This window comes from Dasypus novemcinctus, chromosome 21, assembly GCF_030445035.2.
Source record: "Dasypus novemcinctus isolate mDasNov1 chromosome 21, mDasNov1.1.hap2, whole genome shotgun sequence".
Lineage (NCBI taxonomy): Eukaryota > Metazoa > Chordata > Mammalia > Cingulata > Dasypodidae > Dasypus > Dasypus novemcinctus.
Genome location: NC_080693.1, coordinates 85,112,644 through 85,129,661, shown reverse-complemented (window position 1 = coordinate 85,129,661; position 17,018 = coordinate 85,112,644). Strand labels below are relative to the sequence as shown.

General features: G+C 71.2%; 2 protein-coding genes across 6 annotated transcripts in view; one reads left to right on the top strand and one right to left on the bottom strand.

Moving 5' to 3' along the window:
• Positions 1–1,213, top strand: part of AATK (apoptosis associated tyrosine kinase) — a 29,883-nt gene extending 28,670 nt beyond the window's left edge. For all 4 annotated transcript variants that reach the window (XM_058284858.2, XM_058284857.2, XM_058284856.2 and 1 more), the window contains one exon: positions 274–1,213. In XM_058284858.2, coding sequence (XP_058140841.1) covers positions 274–314 — 41 coding nt within the window. In that variant the 3' untranslated portion in view covers positions 315–1,213. The remainder of the gene's footprint in view (positions 1–273) is intronic.
• BAIAP2 (BAR/IMD domain containing adaptor protein 2) overlaps positions 1,144–17,018 on the bottom strand; it is a 64,776-nt gene continuing 48,901 nt past the window's right edge. The window contains exons 7-14 of one of the 2 annotated variants that reach the window (XM_058284860.2): positions 15,230–15,382; positions 12,537–12,761; positions 12,221–12,422; positions 11,244–11,445; positions 10,288–10,356; positions 9,625–9,787; positions 8,088–8,122; positions 1,144–2,781 (exon numbers count right to left, since the gene is read on the bottom strand). In XM_058284860.2, coding sequence (XP_058140843.1) covers positions 2,712–2,781; positions 8,088–8,122; positions 9,625–9,787; positions 10,288–10,356; positions 11,244–11,445; positions 12,221–12,422; positions 12,537–12,761; positions 15,230–15,382 — 1,119 coding nt within the window. In that variant the 3' untranslated portion in view covers positions 1,144–2,711. Of the gene's footprint in view, positions 2,782–6,522; positions 7,693–8,087; positions 8,123–9,624; positions 9,788–10,287; positions 10,357–11,243; positions 11,446–12,220; positions 12,423–12,536; positions 12,762–15,229; positions 15,383–17,018 lie in introns of those variants that run through there. The other variant, XM_058284861.2, reaches the window with a different exon arrangement.

The window sequence follows — 17,018 nt, the reverse complement described above, 5'->3', positions numbered from 1 at the left end:
AGGAGATGATTTTGCGATGGTGGGCCAGCCCCTTCCCACGCCGGGCCTCAGTTTCCCTATCTGTGAAAAACGACTTGGACTGGTGCTTTTTGAACAATGTCGGGTCTGGGGGGCGGGAGTGGGAAGGACAGTGTGGCCGCCTGGACAGGCGCCCCTACTGCGGGAGGGACCTGGGTGGGAGTCTGGAGGGCAGGGGGCGGGGCCCGGGCGTCCTGGGAGCCCTGTGCCCTGCAGGCCATGGCATGCGCTCACGGGCACCTCCTGTTTGACCAGGCCCGGCACCAGGCCCCACGGGTGTGCACAAAGAGGCTTGAGGTCCAGGGGACCCCCGACCCCACAGAAGCTGGCGGCGCCGGGACCCCTGCCCACCCGTTCCAGGCAGCAGTGAGGGTGGCAACACAGGATGAGTGGCGCCTGTTCCTGGCAGCCGGCGGCGGCTCCCGGGTGCCCACGCGGAGCCCTGGAGGGGCAGGGGGACAAGAGCCCCCGACGCGGCCCTGGAGCGGGGAACGTGCCTCCCCTGGCTGTTTCAGGGGCAGACTTCTGTCCTGGACGCTTGGGTTTACCAGGCCACAGGGTCACTGCGGCTCTCGGGGGCCCGGGCAGTGAGCTTCACACGTGTCTGGGGTGGCCCGCCGTCGTGTCCCCCCACGGCCACCGCCCCCTCTAGTCCAGCTGCTGCTGCTGGACAGCCCACCTGCCCACCTGCGGCGGGGTTCCTGCTCTTGGGCTGGGGGCCACACACGCCCTGCTCACCGGCTCCTGCTGTCCGCTCGGGCCCCGGCGAGCGATGGTGGGGGTGTGGGAGCGTCTCGCTGCCGTCGCCCCCCGGTTCACGCGGAGCCGGAAGCGGGGCCCTGGGCTCGGCACGGCCCGGAGCTGACGAGTGCACCCTGGACCGTCCCTGGCCGCGGGGTCTGCACGTCCCTCTGCTGGAGCCGGGGGCTTCCCAGGCAGCCCCTGCCCTGTTGGGGACCCCCAGCTGCCAAAGGCGGGGGGCCATGGCCCGCGCTGGTGGGGGGAGCTCGGCCTGCAGGGGTGGGGCTGGGAGGGGCGAGGCAGGGCCGCGCAGGGATTATTTTTGTAACTGCTGCCGCCAGAACAGATGGAAGATGATTTTAAGTTATTGTTGCCAAAGAGATGTAAAGTTGTAAAGTTTATTGTTGCGGGGGTGGGGGGGGTGGGGGGAGGGGCTGTCTTTGGTTTGTGATTTAGTTTTTTATTCATCTGAGGCTTAGGATGCTGGTGCAATGTTTTTCTCGTTCCTTCTTTTTCTTTTTTTTTATTTAAAAGATAAATTAAGCTAAGAAAAAAAAAGCCTTCTCACGGAGCGCGTGCTTTCTCTCGGGGTCTGCAGAGTCCCGGGTAGCTGGGCCTGGGCGGCACAGAGCCGCCAGCTTGCCCTCTGGCCACAGGGGCTCCAGAGTGTGGGGGGGGGTGCAGGGGGAGCTGCCTCCCTGCTCCCCACGTCCTTGGTCCCCCTGGTGGGGTGAGGCAGTGGCCTGGGGGGGGGGGTCTGCCCAGAGCCAGGGCCCGTCCGTGCGCTGCAGCCCTCTCCCTGCCTGGGACCCCCGCCCCTCAGCTAAGGCAACCCCCCAGGGTTTCGGGGGCTGGGGAGGGGCGGAAGGTTTGAGGGGGCAGGCTGCCGTGCACCCCCGTTTCCAGGCAGCTGCCCCGCGGCGCTTCCCCTTCCCTCCCAGTGTCCAGGCTCCGAGGGCCTGGGGGGCCGGAGAGTGGAGGGTGGTGTCACCTGGGGGAGACCCGACCCCGCCCGAGCAGCCACCTGGTGAGCCTCAGCCACGCCTGCCAGGTGTGGGGCACCCCAGACGGGCTGGCGGAGCCCCCGCCCCCCGGGCCCAGCCCCTTGCCTCCAGCTGGGCCTGCTGAGCCCCCCACCCCACCCCACCCACCCCAGACCCAGTCTCCCAAGCTGGCATGAGGCTGGAGAGAGAAAGAGGAGCCTGGGGTGCGGTGGGGGCGGCACTGCCTGGACAAGTGGTCTGGGGGGTTGGTTGAGGCTGTCCAGCCCCACTCCTACCCCTGGACCCATTAACAGACCCAAGGGCCCGGGGACCTCGCCCTAGTTGCTGACAGAATTGTGCCCCCACAGGGTTGGGGGAGGGCAGAGGTGCTGCCCCCGGCCCGCTCCATCCTGGCGGCTGTGGCCAGCCCCAGAGCTGGACTTGGCTGCGCTCACCGAGCACGAGGACTTCTGTTTCGGGGGGCCCTGGAGGGGACCTAGAAGGGGTGGGCGCTGGGGCTGAGCTCACAGCCGAGGAGCACATGGCTCCAGGCCAGGGGCACGGGGAGGGGGCAGGGGAGCCTGCAGGTTCTGGGTGGGAGCTGGGGGGCCTGTGGAGAGTCCCGGCCAAGGGGTACAGTGACAGGGTCACCCCAGTGCGACAGGCAGGGCTGCGGGCGGCCGAGAGGGGGCGAAGCTCGGGGGTCTTCTCTGTGGTTACCGTGGGTCACTCTTCCCAGCGAGAGGGGCAGCCCCGCCCCGGCTGACAGATGATCCCGGGAGCGAAGAGCAGCTTGGGGCGCCCGTCCCCCCGGGACAGGGAGCAGCCAGGTCCCCGCTGTGGCCGGCCCCGAGCACAGGGCCGCGGGCTCAGCCTGCGGGTTGTGAGCCTCTCGGGGTGCAGGCCGCCCTTGGCTCCGCCGAGGCCCCCGCGAGGCTTGGGGGAGCAGGCGGGAGCGGGCTGGGGCTGTCAGCTGAGGAGCGGGGCTGACCTGTCCTTGGTCAGTGTGGGCCGCAGCTGGACGCCGGCGAAGGGATTCCTGCAGAGAGGAGAGTGGCGTGAGCGTCGCAGCGGAGGCGCCGAGCCGGCGGGGGTGACTCCCTGAGCGGGGCCTGGGCGGGCGCTGGGTGAGCCAGGGCGTGGCCAAGCGGCCCACGAGAGGCGCCTCGGGGTGCGTTTCCCGAGGACACGCCTGTCCACATGAGACCCAGCCACGCGTGTGCATGCCGCGCGGTGGCACGCCCCAGAGATGGCTGCACGCGACAAAGGACACAAGCAAGCGAGCATGGCAGGCTGGGATGGGTGGGCGGACCCCCCCTGGCCTGGCGCTCCCCCGCTGAGCGCTCAGCTGCCTGCTGCCCTGGGAGCCCCCCGCCCCCCTGGGGCCGCAGCTGACAACGAAGGGGGCTTCAGAGACGAGATGGCGACGGGACGAGATGCGACACAGAGGAGGGGTGGGGGGCTCTGGAGGACCCCCCAGGGAGGGGCGCACGGGACAGGGCGTGAGTGAGAGGCAGTTCCAGCGGGCACAGTGAGGCACGGACACACGGCGCTGACAAGAGCTCCCGGAGCCGTTACCTGGAGCGGAGCGGCCTCGGGCGCGCTGGGCCGTGCGTCCACAGGAGCCTGGGCGGGCCAGGACGGACGGACGCACCGAGCTCCGGCCAGCGGCCCAGGAAGAAAACATGCGTGGGGTGGGGGCAACTTCCTATTTTTTCCTGAACGCTCTGTGCTTCCCAAAACTGAAACACGGCGACTGGGAGTTTACAAAAGGATAGAACACTGAGGAGGCTGGCGCCACGCACGCCCGTCCCCACGCAGACGCCCGGAGCCCTGCCGCGCTCGCGCCGCCTGCTGCCCCTGCCGCTTCAGAGCCTGCGGCTCCGCGGCAAAGGCCACTGCAGCTCCGGGCTGCAGCCGCGGCACCCGGTCCACCCCGGTCCTCCTCGTCCTCCAGGCGCCTCTTCAGCCGGGCACAGGCTGAGGATGGCAGGCACGGCCCAGCCCTCACGTCCCGGGCACTTTTGGAGGGGCCGCCTGGAGGTTCTGGGGGGGGCGTCCTGCCGTGGTCTGGAGTGACGGCTGCCCACGGCAGGGACAGGGGCCCGTGCTCTGCTGTCCAGGGGATGACTCTGTGGCCCAATCCTGTCCCCTAGGCTCGGGTCAAGGGTCGCCATACTGGGAGGTTAGGGACGGGGGAGCCAGGTGTGTCCAGGGCTCCCGCAGGGCCGAGTGGCCGGGCGTGCCTCGCTCTGTCATGACGCGTCCACGGTCCTGTCAGAACGTTTTGGGGACAAAAGCGCATTGTTGGCCAGCGCTGGGGGCAGCTGAGGGGCCGGATGCTTCTCCCAGCAGAGAGGGTCTCTGGTTCCCAAACTCCGTGTCCCTTTCTCCTCGCCCACATGGGCCGCAGACAGCCCCCCGAGATCCCCACCTAGGGGTGAGGAGTGGGCTGGAGACTAGCCGGGGCACGGAGCCCCCGGGGGGCAGCTTCAGTTCAGCCCGAGGCCGCAAGGGACAGGGAGGCCTCCCCAAAAGGAAGGGGGTGCAGGAGCCAAAACCCGAGGTGGAAGCCCCCCGCAAGTACTGCCCACTGTGGGGCAGGCACCGCGGCTTCCTTCCCACACCCCCTGGGCCCGGGGCCGGCAGGTGCACCCCGAGAAGCGACGGGCGCTGAAGGAAGGCGGCGGGCCGTGCCGAGGGGCTGCGCTGTGGGGTGAGCGTGTACTCCAAGGGCTGAACCCCAGGGCCCCTGGCCTGCAGCACGGGAGGCCCTGCCAGCAGCAGGGCTGACGGGCGGCGGCGGGGGACATGCACGTGCAGCCAAGGGGCGGGGGCCCGGCTGGCGGCGCCCAAGGCCCTCGTGGCGGCGGTCTCCTTCCGCCTGCAGCTGCTCCCCGCGGGCACTGGGGTCCCGGCCCCTGAAGCCCACCAGTGCTGCGGGCCCTCGGACCCCCGTTTCTAGGTCAACGACTTGGTAAGGCCCAGGGCGATTCTGAGGACATGCCGAGTTTTTACAAGGGCCGTGGGGGGGCTCGGGGTGGTTCCGGAGTGGGGAGGGGGCACTAGGTAGTGAGCTAATCCTCACGGGCCGCCCGTCCTTCCGAACCTCCTGGCAAACAAGGCGGTGGGGTCTCTCCTCGTCTTCAGAACGCCCGCCTGCCCCTCCGGGCCTTCCTGCTTCTGAGCCTCACTCTCAGGGCTCGGCGCAAAGCTGCGTCCGGGGGCCACGCGGTTCTGGGGAGTGGGAGACGCAGGCCTCTTGGAAGAGGCGGAGGCCCAAGGTCCAGCCGCGCTGGGGCAGGCCGAAGCCGGCTCACCCTGGCCCCGCTTCCCAGAGCTGCTTCCCACAGAGCTTTCCAGAACGTCCACCAAGCGCTCACCAACCCAAAGGGGGTGGGAAGAGCGTGCCGTGGGGAGACGGCCCGGCACGGTCTGGCTGTCGGCCACGGCCCCCTGCTACCCATGAGCTGACGCCATCGTCGCCCGCCGAAGACGATGGCGCACGAGCCTCGGGGGCTGAACTTACTAATAACTGGGAGGACGGACGGGCGAGCGGTGCCTGGTTCTGACGGGGATGACGTGCCCCACCTGCTCCCGCGCCCACTGAGCACAAGGGCAGGGCTGCCCGTGGGTGGGGCGGGGGCGGAGGCGCCATGCCCTCGTGCGTGACCCCAGAGTGCCCGAGCGCCCGACAGGATGTGGGGGCTGCAGCAAGGGCCGGGGTCTCTCCCGACAGCCCACCTGGCTGTGGGGGAACCAGGTCCCCTGTACCCACCATGAGGGGAACCAAGCACGGCCCGCAGCCCCTGCCGGAGCAGACCACTGCCGCCCAGCTGTCCCAGCTGCCCGCTCTCCTCTAGCCCCTGTAGGGCTGTGACCCTCACAGACCCAGCGGCCAAGCCGGCTCAGACCCCAGCCCAGAGGCAGGCGCGGCATGTGCTTGGAGCGGGCCGCCGCGCTGCGGACGGCCAGGGGCTCCCGAGCCGACAGTGCCCGGTGGAGGCCGGAGAGTGGATCCTCGCCCGGCTGCAGCAGTGAGGCAGGTTGCCGAGGGCGCAGGCGGGCAGCAACCACCGCGGCCAAGTCAGAAGCCATGAGCCCGCGGATGGAAAGGAGCACCTGCAAGCCCAGGGGGCCGCCGAGAGCCCCGGGACAGCGTGGGCTGGACGGGCCCCGTGGTCGGCGACGGCCACAGCCCCGGGCCCTGCCTGGCCCACGCCAAGTCCAGAGCTGCAGGGAGCAACGAGCGGCTGGCGTGAGAAAGCCAGAGCGAAGTACTACTAGTCAGGGCGGCCCAGGGCCTGGCCACTCCCACCTCGGTGCTGCGAGGGAAAGGAGGGCTTGGCTGGCCGGTCGCTGGAGGCGGGCCTGAGGCCCGAGGCCTCCCAGCGGACGCGGAGGGGCACCGGGGGGCCGGGCAGGGCGCGCGTCCTGGGGTTAGGGGAGACCTGCCCTGCCCTGCGCACGTGGCGAGGCCCGGGACACCCTGCTGCGGGCAGGACGTCCCGCTCTCTCCTGGACCGTCGGCCCCGAGGCCCCGTGCCAGCTGCCCCCCACCCCAGGCGCCAGAGGCCACCACAGCGTCCAGAGAGGGCGCGCACGGAGCTCACGCGGCCGGCATGGGCTGCAGGTCGCGGTGACCCCAGCAGACACAGCACCACGGCGGGCGGCCATGGGCCACACTCGGGGCCCACTGCCCGCCCCTCTTGGGCCTCGTCCGCGGTCAGCTCCATGCACATCCCCGGCTGACCGCAAGCAGGGGCCGGACACAGCTCAGTGCAATAAATAAAACTTTAATTCAAACAAGTAGCTGCAGTACAGGGCACAATTCTGATTAAAAAAAAAAAAAAACGGAGAGAAAAAAGGGAAAACCGTCTCAGCGCTTCGGGCCTCCGTAGGCTCGGCCGCCCTCGTCCTCCGCCGGCCGCGGGGGCCCCTGGACTGGTCTCCCGGCGACGAGAGCCCGCACGAAAGGCTCTCCCGCAGGTCGGCACGCCGTGCTTCCGGCCGTGGAGCGGGGCTGCCCGGGGCCCGGCCGCGCTCACACGTGCTCTCCGCCGCGTCCTAGTGCGCAGGCGCTTGTCCAATCGCGGCGGACAAGGAGTGTGGACGGCTCCGCCCGCGCGCGTCCCAGAATTCAGTGTGTGAGGAAACAATACCAGTAGCCCCTGAGTCCAGTGTGCTTGTTTCTAAACCACCAAGACACACAAAGAGACGGCAGCGGTGAGGCCGGGCCGGAGCAGCGGCCTCCACCCGAGCCGGGCGGCCGCGGGCGTCTCTGGGAAGTCCGTGCGCGGCCCTCTCCCGAGCCCCCTCCCCGCCGGGGCCCTCGCCCCAGGGTGGTGGCGCGGGCCGGCGGGGGGCCGCCTCCTCCCTCACCAGGAGCCGGCGGCTTCCTCGGGAGGCCCTCCCGAGCCCGGTTCGAGCCCCCACCCCGGGGCGGCGCCGGGGCGGCCGAGCGCCTGGTGCTCCGAGGCGGGGAGCCGGACGCACAGGTGACGGGACGTACACCGAGTCCATGCAGGTGTGTTTTTTGTTTCTCAGGAAAAAAAAAAGTCGTTTTCCTGGTTTTTGCCTTTTTTTTTTTTTTTTTATGATTTTTTCTTTTTCTTCAACCCTTAACCCCGGCCCGTTGCGAGCCTCGGGACAGGGACAGCGCGTCACGGACACGGCCGAGCGAGGGGCAGCGGTGGGGGCGCCCGCCCGGCCTCGCCCCGTCGAGCGGGCCCCGCCGGGCGGCTCCTGCTCGAGGCTCAGGCGCGGGCGATGGGGACAGACGGGGGCAGACGGGGCGGGCAGCACCATGGTTCCTGGGGTCAGAGTCGGGGGTCACGAGCCGGAAGGCGGGGCGGGGGAGAACCCAAAGGACCAGCGCGCGTTGGGGGACGGACGGGGGCCGCCACGGGGTCAGCGTCCTCACACCGTGGACACGAGCGTGCCACTGCCGCTGCAGGAACAAAGCACAGGAACACTGCCAGGCGCGCCCTGGACGCCCATCGCGCAGCTCGGGCCGGCACGGCTGGGGGGGCCGGGGGGCTGGCGGGGCCGAGGGGGCTCCCGGAGCCGGGAGGGGTTTGGGGGCACGGGTCTTGGCCGCCGTCCCCCAGCGGTACAGCCTGAGGCCTCAGGGCGCTACCCTGGACGTCCTGCTCCCTACGGAGCTGGGCGGGGGTCCTCCAGCAGCCCCGCGGCCCCCAGGCCCCTCTGCCCCCAGGCCCGTCCGGGCGCGGTCCCCTGCCGGCCCCCACGAGCAGGCCTGGGGGTCCCCGGGTCAGAGCCTGCTCCAGCACGGCCCAGACGGAGCCCTCCCGCCACCGCCCCAGCCAGGCCGGGCGTGCTCACCTGCTCACGGAGCGTGCGCCGTAGTCTTCCAGGCCCTGTGGAGGCAAAGGCAGAGGTGGCAGCAAGGCCAGCCGGGGGGGACAGCCAGCTGCCCGCCTGCCCGGGGCTGGGCGGCACTGACCTGCTGCGCGCCGGCAAGCTGCCCTCTCCCGGCGGCCGCTGCCACCTGCTGCGGCTCAACCAGAGCTCCTGGGAAAGCCCCGGAGGCCCCAGGCCCAGCGGGCAGCGGCGCGGGCCCTGGGGGACCTTCCCGGCCAGCCCTGGATGGCGGTGCACGCTCGCACTCAGTGCCCGCGGGAGGTCGGGCCGTGTGACGACGGCCCAGCGTGAGGCTGGAGGTCAGCGGGGCCAGGGCCGTATGGGGGCTGCTGGGCAGCCTCAGCACGGGTGGAGGGGCCTCCCAGGAAGCCGGCACCCAGAACCTGGGTGGGCCGTGGCTGCTGGGGGGAGGGCCGGCGGGGGCGGCCCGAGAGGACGGCTGCGTGCAGGCCCCGTGTGAGGGCCTGGGTGGACCAGGACTGTGTGTCACCCCGAGGCCCCTGACCCCAGCCTGACACCCCCCACGTGGTGTCCCTCACGAGAAGCAGAACACCAGCCACGGGCCGTGAGGCCAGCATCCTGGTCCCTTTCAGAACTGAGATAAACAGGGAGACCAGTGGTCAGAAGCCCCCTCCTCAGGGCTGGCCAAGGCGGGGGCTGCGCAGAGAACGAGGCCACAGCTCGTGGCGGTGGCTGGTTTTGCCCCGTCTCCCACAGGGAGCCGGCCCCGTGCCCTCCAGGCCAACCGGCCTCCCCCACTGTCCCCACTCCAGCTCTGGCCTCGCCTTCTCGGAACTTCCACCCCAGGGCCCAGCGCCCCACTGCGGGGAGAGCGCGCCCCTCCGTCGTCTCAGAGCACGTGCGGAGGCCATGCGGTGGGGGCACGGGCTCCCCAGGGACAGCCTCCTGGCGGGGAGGCCAGGTGGGGCACGTGGGCAGGGGGACTCCTGCTTCCGGGCTCGCTTTTGGCAGCCCCGGGTGGCCCTGCTGGCGTGGGAGCCCCCCTGTCATGGGGTCAAGTGCTGCGGAGGCTCCCGGGCTGCTTCCCTCCGCCCTCTGCCCCTCGAGGCAGGTGCCGGAGCCATGAGACTGAGGCGCAGAAGAGTGTCCCCCAAAACGGGGACGCGCAGGAGAGCCGCGGCAAGGGCCCCCCTCGCACACTCACAGCCCACCCCGGCCTGGACCCACAGGGCCGTCCTGCCCAACAGCGGGGCCCCGGCCCCCGGACGCACCAGCCACAGGCGCTGGCTGCAGCGGGAGGCGCCAGGATCCAGGTACCCCCGGCGCCGTGGGCCCAGGGGCGCCGTCCAGAGCCCCGGGCAGGCCAGCGACGCCCACCCCAAACGTGGGCCCTGGGGAAGGCCACAAGCAGAGGCGAGGCCGCGGGGACAAGTGGACAAGCAGACCCCGGCGGGGTCTCCAGCGACCGGGCGGGGTGGGGTGGGCCACAGCCCACGGCTCCACCCGACATGGGTGCCCACCTGGTGAAGGCGCTCACCTGGGTGAAGGCGGGCACGGCCACGCTGTAGGGCCGCTGCTTGAACGTGCCGGCCGGCTGCGCCGGGAAGGCGCGCGAGGACGTGCCGTAGTCGGGCGGCGGAAGGGCCAGGTCCTCCTTGTCCAGCAGGTCCCCGGTGCTGCTGCTCCTGCCCTGCTGCAGGCTGCGCGGGCGGGGCGGGCGGGTATCAGGGCGAGGGGTCCACCGGCCTCTGCCTGGGACCCCCAGCTGCCCACCTCTTCCCAGGACCCTCGATGGCCTCTAGCTGGGACCCCCCACCCCCCCGCTTCTCCCTGGGACCCCCACCCCCCCCACCACTCACCTCTACCCAGGACCCTGCCTGCCTCTACCAGAGACCCCCGCTCCCTGCCTCTACCCAAACCCCTGCCCTGCTCTACTGGGGACCCCCCACTCACCCTGCCCCTACCCAGGCCCCTCTGGAGGAGTGCGGAAGGGGCAGCGCTGGGTGAGCCAAGCCCTCTGGCGAGCTCCCACCCACCCACTCCAGCAGCAGCCTCCCTTCTCCCCTGAGCCCTAGAGCACCCCAATGCAGCAGCACCACAAGCTCTTGGTGCAGAGACGCCCGGGCCCCTCCCCACACACCCCCCCCCAGGCTGGAGGCGCTGCTCGGCTGGCCTGGGACGGGACGCCCCGAGTGCTCACCTCATGTGCAGCCTGTCGCCGCCGTCGCCGTCCAGCACGCGGGTGTAGGAGAAGGGGAACCAGCCCCGCCTGCAAAGGGAGCCCCGGGGCGCTGAGTGCACCCCACGCCTGGCCCCGTCTCCAACATGGACTGCCCCACCTGGGCCCTGAGACCCCCCGGCTCTCCGTGGGGGGAGACACGTGCAGGCGCGATTGCGATTGGTGGGGGACCCCAGCCTGGACCCCGGCCGCGCTCCCCCGGCCCTCGGGGATCGGCCTCTGCCCTGGACATGGCACCCTGAGGCCCAGAGCCAGGAGCGCCCTCCGAGCCCGGGACGGGCAGTGGGCACAGGGGCTGCACCCCGGGAACAGGCACACGCCACGCCGTCCTCGGGGAACCCCGCTCGGCCAGCCCTGCCCGGGGCGAAGGCACTGCCCCTGCAGGTGCGCTCACCCGAGACCTGCACCCCAACCCGCCAGGACACGTGAGTCCGCCCCGCGCCGCCCTGCTCCGTCCCGCGCCCCTGAGACGGGCTAACGGGCCTTCCCAGGGTAGTTCCACCAAGCAAACAAGGGTGCGGGCATGTGCATCACGCCACGGGGGCAGCCGCCGTGGGGGCCGCGGCGTGGACTCCACCTCGGGCGTTTTGTCTGTGAAATGGGGGCAGCCCCTCCCCTGGGGCTCGAGGAGGGAATTCAGGATGGTGACCCGGGCCCGAAACGTCCCCCTTGACGGCAAGGGGCCATGAGCCCCCGGCAGCAGCCGGGAGGGCTGACCCAGGCCCAAGATTGGGGACCACCCGGCGACGGGGAGAAGCCGCCAATGCCATGCCACGCTGGGACCCGCGCCCAATGCCACACGGAGCCCCGTGGGCAGAGGACCCTGTGACGGGCCGACCCCGTGGTGGCAGGGCCAGCGCCAGGGCCCGCTGGCGCAGGGGAGCCGCCCACCCGCCCGCCCACGGCGCTGCACGCACATCTTGGTCTTCTCGCTCTCGCCGTAGTGCCAGCCGTCGCGGGCCTCGGGCACCAGCAGGGTGATGAGGTCGCCCTCCTTGAAGCTCAGCAGGGTGCTGTTGTCCCCGGCGGCGTGCGAGAAGATGGCCTTGACCCGCGTGCGCCCGTTGCGCTCCAGGCCGGCCGCCATGGAGCTCGAGCGGGGCAGGGTCTTGTTCTCAGCTGCGCGAACAGAAGAGAACAGAGTGAGGGGACGCGCCAGGGCCTTGGGAAGCGCCGCTAACCGGGGGACCCTCGCTGTGGTGGCAGCCCCCCCCAACCTGCGCCTCTGCGCCCGAGAGGAGCTGGGTCCCTGGCCTTCCTGCAGCTTTTGGGGTGGGTCCCCGGAGCCCCCGGCTCCCGTGCCACGGCCCCGCCCGAAGGCGCTGCACTCTGGGCCTGAGCAGCGGCTGCCCAGCTGCTAACAGACCCCCTTGCCCACCTGCTGCCCTCCAGAGCAGGGGGGACGAGCAGGTGGGAGGGCGTGAGGGCGTGAGGGCGCACAGCGTGCTTGACCACCAGGGGGGCGGCTCGGGGGCCTGGGCGGGTCTGACCCCAGGCCAGGCCCGAAGGCAGAGGATGGGTAGTGGCCTGGCTGTCGGCCGAGCGCCCGCCGCTGACTGCGCCCCCAGGGTCCCCCCGCCTCATGGGACCAGTCTGCAGCTCCCACTGCAGGCCTGGAGGAAGAGTGGGCCTGGGGGGGCTGCGGCACAGCGGGGGCAGGCACGGAGGCCCGCAGGCACACGCACACCCCCGTGCAAACGCACCTATGTACACACGCGTACACGTACCCACGTGTAAACACACTCGTGTACACCTGTGCAGACATGCCCCGCGTACAGCCACACGCGTGTGGACGAGCGCACCATGCAAACACACCCACGCGCGTGCACACAGCCAGACACGCGCCGCGCGCACGAGCACGGGCGGAAGCCCCGGGCCCCCGCGCTCCCCGCACCTGCGGCGTAGGCGTTCTTGGGGGCCACGCTCTTGCGCACGGGCAGCGTGTTGGAGTACGAGTCGCTCAGCTTGCCCTGGGCCTGTGCGGGCGGCAGGGACTTGGGCTGCGCGGCGGCGCGGTCGGCCCACGGCGAGTAGTCCTCGCTGTCGGGGCCCGAGACGCCGTTCATGACGGGCGCGGCCTCCTGGGCGGACATGCGCTGCGGGGGCGAGACGGGCGCGGTGGTGCTGGGCTGGGGCCCGTCGCGGGGCCGCCCTCCCTCCCTCCCTCCCGCCCGCCCGCCCGCGCGCCCGCGCGGGGGCCACGCACTCACCCCCACGAACGGGGCCAACTCCGGGGGCACGGGCAGGGGCTTGGCGCCCGGGATGGGGTCCGAGATGAGCAGGTTGGACTTGGAGGCCGAGAGCGCTCCGGGCAGGACGGCGCCGTTGCTGCTCGCCACCTGCTGCATCAGCTGCACGGCGCGCTCCGGGATCTTGTTGGGGTCGGCGCAGGCCTGCTGCCACAGCGGCAGCTTCTGCGCCAGCAGCTCCTTGCCCTGAAGTGGGAGAGGCGGGACCGCGTGGCTCAGGCCTCTCCGCCGGACCCCCAGGCAGCCTGGAGGCGGGCGAGCCCCCTCGCCTGGGCGTGGCCTCCTGGGCCCCCGCCTGGCCGGGGGCGGGGCCTGCCCTGCCCCCAGTGGGCATCCTGGGGTGCAAAATGGGCTGGACTCTCAGGAGCTGTGTGGGCGAGAGACCCCCAAATGTGCCATGCACCAGCAAGGGCACCGCAGGGGCGTGAGCCCCCCGAGACCCGCACCCTCCACTCCCCAGGGGGTCTGGAGGGAGAAAGCAGCAGGGGGGCTGGGCGGGCAGGAGCTCCATGGACAACCCTGCACCACGAGGAGAGGGCTTAGCGGAGAGGCGTGCGCGGGGCAGGGCTCAGGTCGGGGGCGCTGCCTGCTCCTGCCCGCCCCAGCCCCCAGGGCCCCCAGCGCTGGCCTGCCCGGGCCTGCCCTCCCGACACTGGCCCAGGCGAGCCCAGGGTGTGGTGCAGGGTCCCTGGGCAAGGGGCAGCGTCCCGTGTGGGCACGCCCAGACCAGGGAGGGCTGGACTGGTCAACCGGTCAACTAGCCCATACTAGTTAACTGGCTCCTCTCCCTGCCGGCCGGGCCAGGGCAAGTTTGGCCAAAGTTGCCTGGCCAGGGGTGGGGGGCACCCCTGGAGCCCCACTGCAGACCCTGGCGGGTACGGCCGACAAAGCCGAAAACACTCAGCCCCAGTCCTTTAAGAGGTTTGCCGACCCCAGTTTAGAGCCCAGATGAGCGAGCCTGGGCTGTGAACGCAAAAGTGGGGGGGTGCGGCAGGGCTGGCAAGGGCCTGGGCACTGGTAGGGGGCACGCCCGGGCCGCGGCCCACCCCTGGAAGGGGACACGCCTGAGGCCGCATGTCCAGGGCCTGTCGGAGGGACGGCACCAGGACCTGTCCAGGGCCCCGGGGGCTCCAGCCGGCCCTCTTCACCCACAGCCCACGTCCTTCCAGGGAGGGGCGTCCATGGGCGCGCAGGCTCCCCGTCCATCACCGACCCCGCCGCCAGCCTGGCCTCCGCCAGCTGCTCTGCACATGGGAGGCAGGCTGCCCAGCTCCCAGCCAGCTCACCGTGCACGGCCCGGGAGAGAGGGGAGGGGTCTGGAGGGCTTGGGAAGACACCCCCCACTGTGGCACAGGGACCCTCTCCAGGGCCCTCTTGCAGGGGGCCGGGGCGGGGACTGCTGTGGGGTACGGCAGAGCTGGACCCTGGAGGAGCCCCCAGGCCGTTGCCCAGCGAGGCTGGCCTGGCCACAGGGCCCCTGGGGGGCTGGGGGGTCTGACAGCAAACATGTGACTCCAGGACCCGTGACGAGAGGTGGGAACCAGGGAAGGGGGTACTTGCCCAGAATGGGGCTGGGGGGCTCCCACGGAGGCCGCGGTAGGGAGGGGTCATGGAGGGGACCAGGCCTGGCCGGGCTGGAGGACAGTGCAGGCACCAAGTCCCCTGGGGAGCGCTGTGGGGGCAGGGCCCAGGGGAGGAGACGGAGGCCCAGGCCAGAGCGGGAGACAGGGAGCACCGAGGGGGTGGGTAATGTGACCAAAGGCCCCTATGGAGCGGGGGGCAGGAGCGGGGGGCAGGAGCGGGGGCAGGGGCAGGAGCGGGGCAGGAGCGGGGGCAGGAGCGGGGGCAGGAGCGGGGGCAGGAGCGGGGGCAGGACCGGGCCGGAACGGGGGCAGGAGCGGGGGCAGGAGCGGGGCAGGAGCGGGGGCAGGAGCGGGGGCAGGAGTGGGGCAGGAGCGGGGCAGGAGCGGGGCAGGCGCGGGGCAGGGCGCCGGGGTGACAGATGGGCAGGGCCGGGGGTCGGGGCCAGCTCCCCCTGCAGGGTCCCCCTGCCAGCGTCTTCGCTGCCACATCCCCAGGGCCCGAGGGGGCGCCTGGTGGGCGCTGTCTGTTTGCCAGGGGTCGGGGCCAAGAGACAGCAGATTTGGGGTGGGGTGAGAGGCAGGCCCCGCTGTGGCCCCGCTGGACGGGGCGCCCGAGTGGCCCAGGAGGTCAGTGGGGACGGCCTGGGCTTGGGGGGGGCGCTGGAGACTGGGGGCCTCCGCGCGCTGTGCCAACAGAACCCCGGGCCAGAGGTTGCCCCCAGAGCTCAGATCAGGGTGGGGGCCTGGGGAGACCCCAAGGAGCACAGTACCCCCGGACTCAACAGCACCCCCGGGCGGGGGTAGGGGCGGGATGGGAGTGGGGGCAGCCCGGGGGACAGGCTGGTACGGCCGTTCTCCCAAGAGCGACTGTCAGGCTCCCCCTCCAGGCCCCACACCCAAGACGGCCCGAGCGCCGGACGGGTCTCGCTCACCGCCGGGCACAGGCCTCGCAGGCCCAAGCTGGGGCTCCGCCAGGACTCACGGACGCTCCCCGGGAGCGGCGAGCACCCCGGGGCTGCCTGCAAACTGCCCTGCCCTCACCCCGGCGCGGTGGGTCCCCGGCCCCCTCACCTTGGCGTGGTGGGCGGCCGCGCTCCTGGCCACGGCGCACTGCTTCTCCACCAGGAAGCAGAACCGCCGCCTCTCCTCGGTGAGCGCCGTCTTGTAGCCGTCGGCCACGCAGCTCTCCAGCTCGCCCTGCTTGCTGCTGATGGCGTCGATGTACTGCGGAAGGAGGGGGAGGCGCTGGGCGGCGAGGGGTGCCGGGGCAACGCGCCCCATTCCAGCAGGGTGGGCTCAGCGCGGGGGCCGTCCGGCCCCACACGCGGGCGTGAGGAAGCCCCTGGCGGCTCTGGAGCCGCTGCCCGCTCGCCTCCTCCCGTGCCCCCCCCGTGGTCCCCACCTCGGGGCTGCGATGTGGGGGGGGCCAGGCTCCCCTCTGCGCTCAGGGGGACGGGGTGCCGGTCCCTCCAAGGCGCTCCCGGAACCACCCATGCGGAGGACTGCCCACCGGAGACCGTGCTCGTCAGGAGAGGGGCTTCTCGGGGGTGAACTGGGCGAGGGGCTGCTGGGATGGAGGGGCCCGAGGGGCCGGCCCAAAGGGAGAACTGAGACGTGGCCCTGGGCGCGGGCTCCCCGGAGCCCACCCTGCCTCTGGGGCACGGCCTGGTCTTGGGTAGGGGGTGCCTACAGCGCGGGGGCGGCTCTGGATGTATACAGCCTGGGCAGGTGCTTCCTGCACAGGAGACACAGGGGGCCAAACCGGCCTGGAGCCCGGAGGGAGGCGGCCCCTGCCCTGGAGACCCTGCTGTCCACAGCCCCACGGAGCCCCCGGCCTGGGCCGCCACGGGCGTCGCGGACAGACGCACCTACCACCCTGAAGCACTCCTGCCCCCCCACCTAGAACACGGAACAACCTCGACCCAACCCAGCCCTGGATCCAACAACCAGCTTCTGGAACATGAGAACTGAGGAGAACAGTAAAAAGGCACAGGGGAGCGGGTTGGTTCAGTGGTTGAGCACCTGCCTCCCACGCACGAGGCCCCAGGTTCACTCCCCGGTGTCTCCCCAAAAAAACGCACGAGCGTACAACTGGTAAACCCACAAGAGACCACTGCACACGCACTGGAGCAGCCACTATGTCAACTGCAGAAAGAAAGGAGAAAGGAAGCAGGAAGGCCGTCGGGTGTGTGGCAGGTTCTCGGGAGGTTGAGCAGTTACGGACACCCCTGTGACTCCCCGCCTGGGCGTACCCCCAGGAGCCGAGAGCAGGCGCTCAGACCGACACCCGGGCACCGCGTCCTGCGGCTTCATTCACGAGCGCCAAGGGCTGGGGGGTGGGGGGCGCTCGGCGCTCCAGCACCTGCTGCCCAGGTCAAAGGTTCTGGGATCACCCCCTGGTCCCTCCTAAAAACAACAGAAATAGCCGGGAAGAGAGCAAGCCCAGGGCCACGGGTACACGACAGCTAGCAGACCACGGCGTGAGTCCACGGCGGAGCAGCGTCGAGCCTTGGAGAGGAACGGGGCTCCAGTGAGCGCTACAGCCTGGACACACGGAGGTGCTGGGCGGAGCAAAACCCTGAGATGCCGGGACGGGTGTCAGAAGACCCAGCTCATGCCCAACGTCCAGGGGGGGATGAGTGTGGAGAGAGCGAGCAGGGCGGGGGCGGGAGAGCGGGGCTGGGGTGGGAAAGCAGGGTAAGAGCCAGCTGGGGTGAGAGAACGAGTCTGGGGCTGGGGCAGGGGCGCGGCTGCTGACCAGGACAGACGCGCTGGGAACGCGACACTGCAAACGTGGCAGGGCCGCTGGGGCGGGTGCGCTCCATTTCAAAAAAATTCAACGGAAAAGCAAAACAGACGA